Source organism: Hyperoodon ampullatus (assembly GCF_949752795.1).
Source record: "Hyperoodon ampullatus genome assembly, chromosome: 8".
In the NCBI taxonomy this organism is placed as follows: Eukaryota; Metazoa; Chordata; class Mammalia; order Artiodactyla; family Ziphiidae; genus Hyperoodon; species Hyperoodon ampullatus.
Genome location: NC_136921.1, coordinates 97,108,032 through 97,121,833, shown reverse-complemented (window position 1 = coordinate 97,121,833; position 13,802 = coordinate 97,108,032). Strand labels below are relative to the sequence as shown.

Sequence of the window (13,802 nt, the reverse complement as noted above, 5' to 3'; positions counted from 1 at the left end):
AAATCAATAACCATCACAGGGAAAACATTATGAAAGCAATTCAGAAAATAAATGAACACATATCTTTAAAATATAGAAATATTTGGGATACTCTACAATGCCCAGTTAATTGCTATAAATATTTTTTCCCCTCAGGTATATGTGGATACTATAGAAATCAATAGGATTTGTTTACTTTCTGTTATAAAAATTTTTTCTCATATGTGAAAAATTAAAACCAATTCTTCAACCTTTAGAAAATGAATCTCTTCACTATAATACAGCATGAAAATAGGGTATCTGTTTATTTTCCCACATTTTGAGTATGTTTTTTAAATGAAATACATGGTCAGATAATCAATTTCAGAGATTTTTTTTTTTAGGAGAACAGGTGACTGAAAACCAAATTCTCTTTTCAGGCCAGCCACAAAACTTGAATTGATAAAGTACACTTTGTATAACTTAGCATGTACGTAGATCACAGAGCAGGCTCATGTTTGAGCCAGCCAGCCTAAACATCTTTCTGTGGGTCAGCAATCTGTGGCCCATGGGCTGAATGTGGCTTGTGGCCTATTTGTGTACAGCCTTGAGGCTAAGAATGGTTTTTACATTTTTTAAAGGGTTGTAAACAAAATAAAAACAGAGAATATGTGACAAAGACCCATCTATGGTCTACAAAGCCTAAAGTATTTACGATCTGGCCCTTTACAGAAAAAGTCTCCAGACCCTTCATTTATATTAATGTTGTACAGAATTCAAGCAGTGAAATTACAAGTCCAAGATAATGTTCATTTACTCCCATCCAGAACATAGTAACATTCTGAAAAGGTGGCTTCTGACATCATCTGTCAATTTCTTTTCAATTTTTTCTTCATTTTCAACACCATTAAAGTTCATCCTACAATAATAATGTAAAAGCGATTGAATTCCTTTCTCTTTCAACATCTAATGTTAAAAAGAAGTTAAAAATAATAAACTGACCTAAGTTTTACCTTTTCAAAAATAATTACTCAATATTCTTATTTGATAGATCAGATGAAGTATACCTCGCCTGTTATAACAATGGAAAAAGGGTATCTCACAATTCTCACCTGCCCATGGCAGATAATACCAATTATAACTTACCACACTTTCAAAGTCATACTTTGATGTGCTCTATAACTTAATTTCAGTTAGCATATTCTACTTTATGACTAATGTTTTCGATTTCAAATGTTTCACTTGAGATAAGTCACAATTTAAAAAATGAAACATCTTGAGAAAATGAACATAGCCAAAATATCAGAAAAACATTTTTGTTCACTGAAACAAAAAAAAATAAAGTTTCATAACTATCTCTTTTCTATCTTTTAGATTTGGATAAAACATAATTCTTGAGGTAGGTTGTAAAGCTTCCTATACCAGGGTCTGTAGTTCTAATATGGATCTATAAAGCTAGACATCTCTAGCCCTCTTCAGAGGCTGTGCTGTTCTTTCGTCTTTTCACCTTATAGGGAAAGAATCCAAGAAACCTCATGTGTGACTGTATTAAATTCCATTCAGAAAGCACTCTAGCATTCGTAAACTCTTTGGTCTGCTTCTAAATATGTCCTAGAATGATACTGATTTAAAAAAGGAAAACATGAATAGCCCTCTGAAGAATAGCAGGAAAGAGGCTGCAATGCTTCTTGATAGATTAATAATTCAAGGGTGGGGGGCAAAATGAATACGGGTTTTAATACATCCTGACTATACCAAGAACAAAACAAAACTTGCTCTCCAAAGTGTTATGAGGCTCAAATCAATGCTTTTACATTTGAACAAATTTTAATAACTTATGACCATAGTCACTATTTTTCTGTTAAATGGTTTTACTTGTCCCAATTTCTAAGCATTTAAGTGTCCAGAGGCTAAATTAGTTATATTTTCCAAAGAAGAAATTTCTAACTACCTTACTAATTTTTGAAGCTTCATTTTACTGTTTATTGATACATATACTATATAGTAAGAATAAATTTAAATACTGTTTGCCAAAGTCAGCTCTAGATTTAGTCCTTACCTTATTTCTCTTTCCATGATTTTGGAGGTTTTGCAGTTTTTCATATATTAAGGTAGTAATCTCTTTTGCATCTCTGGAATCTATTTCCTCTCCCCAGGTATTTCTCTAAAATTGAAAACATTCTTCTTATAACCTTTTAAGTATCTAATCAAAACATGACATTTCCATCTAAGAAACTTGATTAAATATTCCTTAAAGTTCCAAGTGTTTAAAACTTCAATTTCTTCAAGGAAATGCTGCTGCAAAAGCAGTTAACCAATAATTTACCTGAAATAAATACTAACAATACTTTTACGGAAACATGTAAATTAATACCTTGATTAAAATGCACTGCTAACTCCAAATGCCTCAAAACATCTAAATTGTTTAAGAGTCCCCAGAGGACTCAAAACATTCTAATCTAAAGTCATTGGCATAGACAAAACCTTGACCACCTACAACAGTGCAAAGCAATGTATATTTCCTGGTTCTCATCTGCCCACAGCAGGAAGGTGGCTAAAAAGCAGGGGAGAAGACAGGTCAGTACATCCAGGCCCACTTATTTTGGATCTGGAGCCACCTGTTTCCTTCTTCCTGGTGGGAACTCCAAAGTGTATGCTAGGATTTTGTTTCTGTGTACAGCTGCTCACCTGGTTTGAATTTCTCACTTCAATCACCATTCTGCTTTGGCCTTGTCTGCTGGACTTCTGGATTCTACCCCTGCCTTTCCATTTGGACAGGGATATTCGGGGTCGTAATCTTATCCTCTGGACACATGGGAACATCATGTTTTCAAATAGCTCCGTGTATGGCCTGGTTAATTCTGTGACTGCTCATTATACTGATACTTCCCTAACATCATTCTACCTGAATAAGATGCCTATTTATGTCACCTAATTCTCAGGTGTTCTGAGAATCGGGAAGCTAGTGATTCCAAAGGAATTAATATTCAGGCTCTGGTCTAAAGCTCCTTTGCTATCACTGAGTTCTGCTTACCCCAGACTGTTCTTAAGACAGAGATAGCTTCCTCATAAACCAAAATCCTTCACTGAAAAATCCAGACATCTGACAAATCTACATTTCTGAAATTCATCATCTAATTTCTTTAGCTCTGTTTCAAAATGTATTATAATCACAAGTAAATAACACAAGATCTTAATCTGATATTCTTAAAAAGTATTAAAACATTTGAAATTATTCATTTCAATGTTTTACGAGAAAACATGAATGTATGGCAGATATTTATTTTTATCACAGTTCTATTGTCAAAAATGTCTTATTCTTTTACTTGGGAAGACAGCAAAGGTCATGAGTCCTTTCAGTTAGCAATTATACTGGCTGAAAGATATACGCTTTTGTATCAATGACCATAGAGACCCACTGGTAAATCCCAAGTTTTCTTGTTTAAAAAAAAAAAAAACACATTGTCAGTGGCCCAAAAAAGAAATTATGAATGAACCATGGAACCCTAACTTTTATTTTATAGTCTAAACCGTTAATAAGTATTCTTCAAGATAAATGCTCAGGTACTAAGGCTATTTCAGAAGTATTATGACAGTATTCTCTTAATTTTCTCTTTCTTTCCTAGAAAAACTAATTATAAAGATAATATATGTTAATTCTATAAAAGTAGAAAATACAAAACTTCACAGAAAATAATTACCTTGAATTCTACCACCCATAGAAAACTACTATTAATATTTTGGTGTGTCTACTTAGTAGTTCCCTATTCAGGAGTATAAAAACTTTAAGGCAATGGAGATCATATCAACTGTGAGGCAGAAAAATCTTTTAAAATCACTTGGTGTGTATGTGAAAAGAAGCTTGTTTCAGTGACATGCAGTGAAATTAAAAATGACAAAGGGAAAGAAACTAGAAAAAGCGTTACCTGCTAAAGGAAAGGCACACAGAAGAAGGCACGTACATACCTTTGCCCTTTCATAAGGATAAAATTTAACAGTTGGATAGGCTCTGATACCAGCTTTCTGGCAGGTTTGAGCATAAGCTTGACAGTCTACTTTTCCAGCTTTCACTTTTCCTTTAATCATCTGAAAACAGAAAAATATGCTTTGCTATTCTCTTTGGCATATACTATTCTGGCAACCACAAAGCAATATGATACTAAAAATTTTTAATATATATAAATCTAAGGATTTGTTACTTAAAAAAAAAGTAGTTTTAATCATTTCCATTCAAACAAGATTGCTTCCAAATTCTTACTAGCTCTGAACTCTTATTTACCTAGCACAGCCTCGCCAATAGCAAATAAACTCTCCTTTGCCTTATCAAGAAAATTGAGAAGCTTTATCCTGAACTACTTCTTCGCCTTCCTCCTGTTACCCACAATGTGTCTGTCACACCACAAACATCTCAGATTCTGTCCTCCACCTCCCTCAGATCTCTGGTCTCATCTGCTGAGGCAGCACTCTTCCTCTTGTGGAAGGCTGACTATGTCTACATTCTCTGGTCCCTCTCTCTCAGAGCTCTTTCTCACTCTTCAGTGTACACACATATGACCAAAAAAGAATTCCTTCCTTAATTGCACTGGTTCCTCTAGCTACCACCCTGCTTCTTTCTTTCTCTTTTTGAGCAGTTTATTCTGTGACCACTTCCTCATCATCTACTTATTATCAACACATGTTAGCTAGCTTCTGTTCTTACTGCTCCCTCCACTGAAACCACGAGAAGTTCACCAATGACTTCCATTTGGCCAAACTGAATGGACAGTTTTCAGTCTTCCTAATGGGTATCTGTCACTACTGACCGTTTCTTCCTCTTCTCTTTCTTGGCTTCTCACTATTCTCTTGGCTACTCTACTCCTCTGGCTCTTCTTCCTCGTTTCTAGCATGGGGACCTCCTCCTACACCCGCCCCTCAAATTAAAATGTCCGATCACAGATCCATCTCTCATCAACAATACTTTTTCACTGTGAAAAATCTCCCAGGGAGATTTTATACACCTATATGCTGCTGAACCCTATTATTCCCCTTGATTTCAGTCAACTATGTACTGGCCTGTTTCACTTAAATAAGCACCTTAAACATAACATTTCTAAAATGAATCCTTTCGCCTTAACCCACTACTCCTTCTGTCCAACTATTCACTCAGTTCAGGCCAGAAACTAGGGCCATCCTAGACTCCTTTTTCTACTATACTTATCACAAACAAATACTAAATCCTAGTCATTCTTATATCTCTCTTACACTTGTTCCATTCTTTCCATCACCACAGCCATAATCCTGGTTCAGGTTATCACCTCTCACTGCAGGACAATGAAAATATCTTTGCTACCTCTCATTTTGTCCCCAAGGCTGGGGTACTCAACAGGTGGACTAACTTGTGCTAGGGCACCAGCAAAAATGCATGCACAAGCATGTATGCATGCACGCACGCACACACACACACACACACACACACACTCGTAGTGAAGGTCAGAAAAATCTAGTTGACTTGTACTTTAGGTTACAGAAGGACACCATATTGTTTTTGGTGCTCTGATCTTTCTCTGATCTTGATGGCCCATGTTCAGTCCATTCAATGTGATCCTTCTAAAATATAAAATGGATCCTGACCTATCCGACAGTTCTCTTCCAATGCTTATACAGAATACATTCTGAACAGTATGAAAACAGTGAGGAAGAGTGTACAGTGTGAATAGTGTAGGCAAGCAGACCAAACCATCTCCTTCTTGCCTATTTAAGAGCCTCCGTTTTTGCCACTCCCCTTCTGTGTTTATCTTCTGGTAATCCTGGACCAACAGTGGAGAAGCCTTAACATGCTCCACTGTCTTGTGTCCCTGTATCTTTGCAATTCTGTCTTCTCTGTTTAGAGTACTCTCTAGCCAACCCTTTCAAAGTGCCATGCTCCTAGTCGTGTTGTAATTCTCATCTCAAATACTAGCTTTTCTGTGGAGCCTTTTGTCTCCTCCTGGCATGACTCTGACCTTCTTCTCCCCATAATTGTTTCCCTCTAATTTCACTATAGTTATGATCCTATTGATTTATATATATGAATTTGCATTTTATCTTCCCACTAGATTAAAATCTTGTTAAAGACATGGAATTTTTGTCTTTCCATTTTTTTAGCCCTAATATTTGGCATAATGCTACTTGGTGCTTAGGATTTGCTGAGTGACCTTTTTAATAATTTTCTGCTATATGCAAGATATTGATGCATTACAAAATATATAACTAAGTTTTTAAGGGATAAGGGAATAAAACATTTTTGTTAGACTTATTGGAGAAAAAGGAAGCATAAGAGGAAAAGAAGATATAAGTAGAAAAAAAAGAATAACCTCTTATTTCAAAGACCAGTCAATAACTAAAACAATGTTTTACGGCTCCATAGGGCTTCTGAAATCCTTTTGCTAAAAAATTCCCCCGGCTTGGGATGTTCAGCTTTTGTTTTAGACTGGTGGAACTGGTACTGACTTTCTCATTCTAATGAATATTTCATAGCCAAAGGCAAAGTTCCTTGAGTATAGAGGTGAGGAAGCTATCAGTCTGGATGAGGCCACTGACAGGACTGTTATGACAGAAACACCAAAACAGACTGCGTTTAGTTTAATTTTATAAGCGTTTACTGAGTTAAGACACAGGGGATATACAGATAGATAAGACATGTATCTTGCCCTCACAAAGCTCATAGTTTTATAGAGGAGAAAGATATCTTAATATATAGTTAACATGCATTGTATAAGCACACTGATGGAGTACCTGATATCCAGGTGACACTGCTTAAGGGGGAAGGTTAGAGAATACATAATGCCATTGGAGCTGGGTTTTGTACGACAGGGAGAAAAAAAATCCAGATGACCAAGGTAAGGAAAAGGCATTTTAGAGAGGAAACAGCATGTACATAAGGGTACTTGTTCAGAGAACCTGGAGTACTTTGTTGTGCCTGGAGTATAAGGTGTGAGGTCAGGGAGAGAGATAAAGCTGAAGAGGTCACATCAGAGATTTGTAGTCAAGGATGCAGGTCAAGTAATGTGGTTAACAGGAAGCCAGAGAAGGCGATATTTCAGAAAGATCATCAGGGTGGAACTGAAGAAGGTAGACTGGCAATATGAGACTTGTTAAGAGGCACATATGATTGAGTCTAGATGAGAGATGATGAAGGCTTGAACAAAAGGCTAGCAGAGGAGATGATAGGAGATGACAGATTTGAAAGGCATTTAGGAGATAGAACTGATAGGATCTAGTGACTGCCTGGATGGCAGCAGAGTAATGGTGATGGGAAGAAAATAAGGAACAAGCAGAAGAAGTGAGGTTTCTGGCTATTTTGGTTAAGACAATGTCAACCAAGATAAGGATGTTAGCTAAAAGCTTTAATAAAGAAGGAAGAAATCTACTGCAAAGATTATAATCACAGAAATGGAACAGAGTTTTTTAAATTCAAGGAAACTTTTAAGAAATAAAATTATATTTACTATGTCTTATCTAATTATTAAAACATGCCAGTGACCACAACTTATTTAAGTAGATAGACATGACTTACCCTAGCCAAGAGCTCAAACTCTGGAGCAAAGTTTTGGCAAGGTCCACACCAAGGAGCATAGAAATCAACCACCCAATGGTTTTTCCCTTGTAAAACTTTTTCATTGAAAGTCTGAGGTGTTAGATCTATAGATGCTTGAGGTAAAAATCTGTGACAAGGGATGAAAATTATTTTTCATTATACAAAACCAAAGCAAACATCTAAAATAAAATATTGCAAATCTTTCTAAGTTAAATGAGGTAAAAATCTGTGACAAGGGATGAAAATTATTTTTCATTATACAAAACCAAAGCAAACATCTAAAATAGAATATTGCAAATCTTTCTAAGTTAAATGACTTCAAAGAATGACAATGTAATAATGTAATAAAGCACAACCTTATCTTGGTAAATTATAATTCTTTACTAAGTACTTTAAAATGCTAGAACCTTAAACAACTCAGTAAATTTAGCTACAGATATGAGAGGAAGGTAAATAGCATTGAATATAATTTATACAATGACACATATTTTAATTACTCACCCTAGACCCCAGATTCTTAGGGAATAAGCATCCCTATTCCAACCATTGTAATTACTGAAAGAAGAAAAAATACCTAAGTTGTAGACAGTTATTTTCCATTATTGGACATGTTCAGAAAACAGTCTCTTTGTAGCAATTTAAAAGATAAGTTTAGTTGACTGACTTCATCTAGTATCTCTTTTCTCAGATATACCTAGCTGCAAATACTGCTTACATGGCTTTCCAAATATATTTTTCTCTAGTCTCGATGTAGCTTTTTGTACTCTGGACAGAACTGAATGTTTAGCTGCCTGCTGGACATCTCCTATAGATCTGTGGTAATGGCAAAACTCAAAATTTCCAAAGCTTTACTTTCTGAACCTTTATTCCAGTTATTACTGTCTATCAAATTCCTACCCACTTTTTAAGACCCATGAGGACTAGTGGAAATAATGTGAGCAAAAACCCTCTGGTAGAATACCTGAAACCAAATAGGGGCTTAATAAATGTTCTTCCTCTCCTCATTTTCTTTACAAGATTGTCAGCTTCATGATCAGTGGGACTATTCAATTCACTTTTCATCTTGTAAATTTCTCATTAGCACACTATCTTAAACATGGTGGGCTCCCAAAAACACAGGCGGTTTAACTTTTATTTAGTTAGGATAACTTTTAAATTTTAACTGTATAAAATAAATGATTTTATAAACATCTTCAAATTTTAGAGAACACTTACTGATATTGATAAGCTTTATTTGATTTGGGGGGAAAAAATCTTATCTCAGGGTATCTCCGAACATTTTCTTGGGAACAAAAAGAATGATATTGTTGGCAGTCTATACTGCCCACATTGATCAGTCCAGTTAATGTCTATAAAAGAAAAAAAAGAGATCAGAATAATTAGAATAAAATTACCATAACTATTTTATATATGTTTACAATAGAGAAATAGTCACTGTGAGATGATTATTATATTATTTATCAGTGATTTTCACCAAATAAAAATGGGTAAGGGCTTAAAACATAATAGAACATTTATAGTAATGCACTGGAAATCTAATTTTGTAGTCAAGAACTTATTACAATTATTGCAGATTAAATAATTGTTTTTGTTCATCTATGACATGGGGAAAATTATGTGGTTATAAAATTCAAAGTGTTAGAAACCAAGAACTAATGAAGTTCTTTGCAATGGTATTTCAAAGAGTTACTTTTTCAAATGCAGCCATAGGTCACAGCATACTGAGTCACGCCCAAATTTAAAAATTTTATTGAAAAGAGCAGAAAATTATATTATTATGAATTTAAGATACTAAATAATTTTAACTCTTAGGTTTATTATTTATCTTAGAAATAAATACAAAATAGTAATTTCATTTTCCATTCTGGTATTTAAATAGTTTGTTCCTGATCCTTCATGATTTATACCGCTCTGTAGGAAATTTAAGAAAAAAATGGCCTTGATCAATGAAACAGATTTTTAAAGTCTCACAATATTGTGAAGAAACTGTACATTTAAGCTCTAAAAATGAAGAAGTAGAAAAAATGTTAATAGGAAATAAAGGAGATCTTTGTGTTGATGCTGGCAGAAATTTGGTCAAATATACACCAAGTGACATAGAAAAAAGGGTAACTATTCTATACTATTCATATACCAGACAGAAGCAGAGTTGAAATCTAATTGGTATATAAAAAGTGATCAGAACTTTTATTAAGTGATATTATCTAGAGGTGGGTTCACTCATCTCAGTTTCAAAATAATTGTTAAATAAACATTCTTAGTAAATGTTAAGATTTACAATAAACTATTTTACTACACCCGGGCCATTCTTTTCCATTCTGGCATTAAGACTTGACACGGATGACACCATGGAGAATAGAAATCAACCATCCAGACTTCGTCATGTTTTCTTTGTTTAACTAGTTCACTGAAAGTGGTGGGTGTCAAGGAGATCACTGAAGGATTCATAAGATCCTAAAGAGAATACAGCGTTCATTGTAACAGATATAAGAAGGAGTAGTTCATATATTCTTGGCAAATTGTTGGTATATGTCATTTAGAAAGGTTCCTGTTTCTGAATAATCAAAAGATACATTAGGATATATAAAGAGAATCTATAGTGAATTATTTTAAAAAGTAAGAAATGATCCTTAATTTATTTTTTAAGTTTGGATTTTGCCCATCAGTCTTATTAAATCAAGGTATATTTTCTTATTTCTATACATCACTAAAATCATCTTAAGTAGAGAAAAGAGGCAACTTTAATTAAGGTTAGAGGTAGATAAGGCAAGAGTTCCAAGAGCTGCCCAGATGTCTACACAGGCCATATAGTTCTTTTTGGAACCAATAATTGGTTTGGAAATGACCATTTAATTATTTATGGAAAGCCTGCTGTTCTATTTTTCTGACATTCCGACTTGAGATACTGCACAACCTCAGATCAGTTGCTCCAAATGCTGTTTTAACAGAGCTTCAGTCTATCATGATTGGGTAATACTAATGAAGATGTTCGCTTCCCTGGGGAAACAATCAAAAACAACACAAAACAAAAAACTATTACTTTGGAGGAGGAGGGAGAGATGAGCAGGACAGAAAGTAGAATGGTCACTGCACGGATAATAAGCTAGAATTGTTCATTTCTTTCTTAAGAGTTCCCCTGTAACTATTTTAGTCAATTAAGACTATTAGTGAGAAAAAAGGAGATGCTGTAGATGTAGAGCACTTCTGGGCTAATAACACGGCAGGCTCGGCATAAACTGCCTGGGCTTGAAGAAGCCCTCCATTGGCGGTTGGGGTAAGACTGTACTTAGCCACATATTTCTTGGAATTATACAATTCCAAGAAATAGCTCTCTGCTATCTCATCTATATGGGACCGAAAAGAAATAATCTGTGGTAATTCTACCTGAGAAAACAGGGAAAGGGGGTGACAAGGCTTTATGTAAAAGTTACAATTTCATGTGTTAATAAATGTGTCCATAAGTACAAAGCACTATACTAGGTAACAAAACATATACATGCTATAAACTGAGAATAAGTCTATAATATTTAAAAGAGTAGAAAATTTAACAAATTAATGTCAGAAGATGTTTTGGCATAAAAAGAACAAATCCTATTATTAAACATTATCAAATATTCATACAAAGTGTAAACATACATGGAAGGATTTATAGCCACAGGCTATAACTTAAAATACCTCTACGAACTCCAAGATCTGTTCAGCAGAGTGATGTCCTTCATATTCATGAATGTTGGACTGGTTGAATACCACTGTTGTTGGATAAGCCTGAATGTTATACTGTTAGAAATGAGAATACAAATTAAACAAAGATTTTATACACTTTACCCAATTGTTTCAAATTCATAACCAGCTTGCCTTTATTTAAGTAACAACAACAAGACTTTAAAAACTCATTGCTAAACTGCTGGTGACTGAAAAATTTTAGCCTGGCCAGATTTAGCAAAGGAAATAGATTTATTATTGTACTCCTGAGTATCTGATCCTTATTTATAGTTACTCCATTAGCCATAAAATCCACAGGCACTGAAACACTGAGAAGGGAGTATGGGTAATTATTAGCTTGGTCCTCTTCTGCTCTCCTGAACCAAGGTGGATGAGGATGTAAAGAGCAGACTAATCTCTAGCTTGAGTGTTTCTTTTTTTTAATACCATAATAAACACTCCAATTTGTTTAGAAGTAGAAGAAAAATCAAGGAAATAAAAATAGCAAGAACAAAGAAATAAGTAATTCATGTGTACAGAACCATATTTTAGGTTAAAGAATTATGAATCATGTGCTAAAAATGAGGTCACTTTTTATTCTTTGCTCAATTCAGCTTTTATGGTAAAAAATATTATAATTTCCTCCTCAGAATTAGTATGAACACTAATCCAGAAAGCACTTCTCTAAAGTTTTTCTTATTTATTTTTTTAAAAAGTTATAAAGAGATCCCTATCTGTGGATTTGCTGTGGCTGAACTTTGCATCCTCAAAGTTGAAAAGCACTCATTAGCAAATTGGAATCTCTGACTAGGATTCAAAAATAATTTTAGAAAAAAACAATGGAAACATTTATCAAACTTTCGTAAATGAGCACAAATAACCCATTAGATGAACAAAACAATAATTTTATCTAACATTTGACAAGTCCTTATTATGTGCTGAGCACCGTTTTAGCACTGATACGTGGAGTTTCTCATCTGTTCCTCACAACAATTCTATTCAGAAGCTAAAATTACTAAGTCAACTTTATAGATGAGGAAACTGAGGTACTGAGAGGCTAAGTGACTTGGTCAAGTTAACCAATTAGTGAGTAGTGAATCCTGACCTCTATTCCAAGTGAATTTGATGCAATAGTTTTAAATCTTTAAACTTTGCTTAATTATCTATAGGATATTTAAAAGTAGAAAAACTATAGGAATTCAAATTAATTAGTTTATCACAATTTTTTATCTTTGCTTAGCACCTTTTTAAAGTCGCATACAAGGCATTCAAAACCAAATAAAGGCCTTATTTATTTCATTTTTTAAACTTATTTTAATGAAATTTCAAACATAATGAAAAGAGAGAATAATCTAACAAACACTCACGTATACCTCTGCCACATTTAAGGATGATTAACTTTTCTGCCATTCTGGCAGACTGCTGAAAGTTCGTTCTTGATCCCATTTCCTTTCCTCCCTGACACCAAGAAAGAGCATGTATCCAACTCATTGATGTTTTACCCTTTGGCTACATGCATATGTATCCCTAAGCAGTATATTGTAATGTTTCTTATAAATAAACATTCTATAATTTCTTATAAATAAACTTTCTATAATTTCATCATACTCTATACTATTCTGCAACCTGCTTTTTTCATTATATTCTTGAGATTCACCCATGCTGGTAAAGACAGATCTAGTTTTAAGTCCTCTATGGTTATTCCACTCTGTGACTGGATAATTTATTCATGTACTTGCTATTGTCAGCTAAATTAAAAAAAAATTTGATGGATGGGGAAGGTGTATGACTATTGCTATAATTTGTGCTTTCTTGATGACTAGTGAAGTCAAACATTTTCCATATTTATTGCATTTCCTCCTTTACAAAATGTCTGTACACTTTCTCATTTTTCTTCTATTAAAAAAATTGATTTGTAGTCTTTAAATATTCTGGACAGTAAGGTTTTGTCAGTTATATGTGCTGCAAATATTTCCTGTCTGTTGTTTGCTTTGACTTTATAATGTCTCTTTCTTTGGCAATAGTTTTAACATTTAATGTAGCCAAATTCATTCCCATTCATAATTTTTATCCTTAGTGTATGTGTGCCTACACAGGCATGCATGTCTGTGTGGAATGAAATTATTCCTCACACAGACGCATAAAGATTTCACCCTACATTTACTTCTATTATGTTTTTAAAACACATTTTTTTTAAAAAAAATTGAGGTATAGTTGATTTACAGTATTGTTTTAGTTTCAGTTGTACAGCAAAATGATTCAGTTTTATATATATATATACTTCAGATTATTTTCCACTAGAGCTTATTAAAAGATATTGAATATAATTCCCTGTGCTATACAGTAAGCCTTTGTTGCTTATCTGTTTTATGTATAGTAGTGTGTATCTGTTAATCCCATACCCCTATCTGTCCCCCTTGCAAGCTCTGGTAATGCTAAGTTTCTGTGAGCCTATTTCTGTTTTGTGTATATACATTCGTATTTTTTTAGATTCCACATGTAGGTGATTTCACATAATATTTGGCTTTCTTTGTCTGACTGACTTCACTGAGTATAATAATCTCTAGGTCCATCCATGTTGCTGAAA

At 34.0% G+C, this 13,802-nt stretch overlaps 1 protein-coding gene across 1 annotated transcript in view; it reads right to left on the bottom strand.

The window, feature by feature from the left end:
* Positions 1–258: 258 nt before the first annotated feature.
* Positions 259–13,802, bottom strand: part of DNAJC10 (DnaJ heat shock protein family (Hsp40) member C10) — a gene marked incomplete at its 5' end in the record, with an annotated part of 56,650 nt that continues 43,106 nt past the window's right edge. The window contains 9 exons of the mRNA XM_079710620.1: positions 259–877; positions 2,018–2,122; positions 2,647–2,763; positions 3,925–4,044; positions 7,493–7,640; positions 8,015–8,068; positions 8,729–8,862; positions 9,812–9,967; positions 11,189–11,290. Of these exons, the coding sequence (XP_079566746.1) occupies positions 866–877; positions 2,018–2,122; positions 2,647–2,763; positions 3,925–4,044; positions 7,493–7,640; positions 8,015–8,068; positions 8,729–8,862; positions 9,812–9,967; positions 11,189–11,290 (948 nt within the window). The 3' untranslated portion in view covers positions 259–865. The remainder of the gene's footprint in view (positions 878–2,017; positions 2,123–2,646; positions 2,764–3,924; positions 4,045–7,492; positions 7,641–8,014; positions 8,069–8,728; positions 8,863–9,811; positions 9,968–11,188; positions 11,291–13,802) is intronic.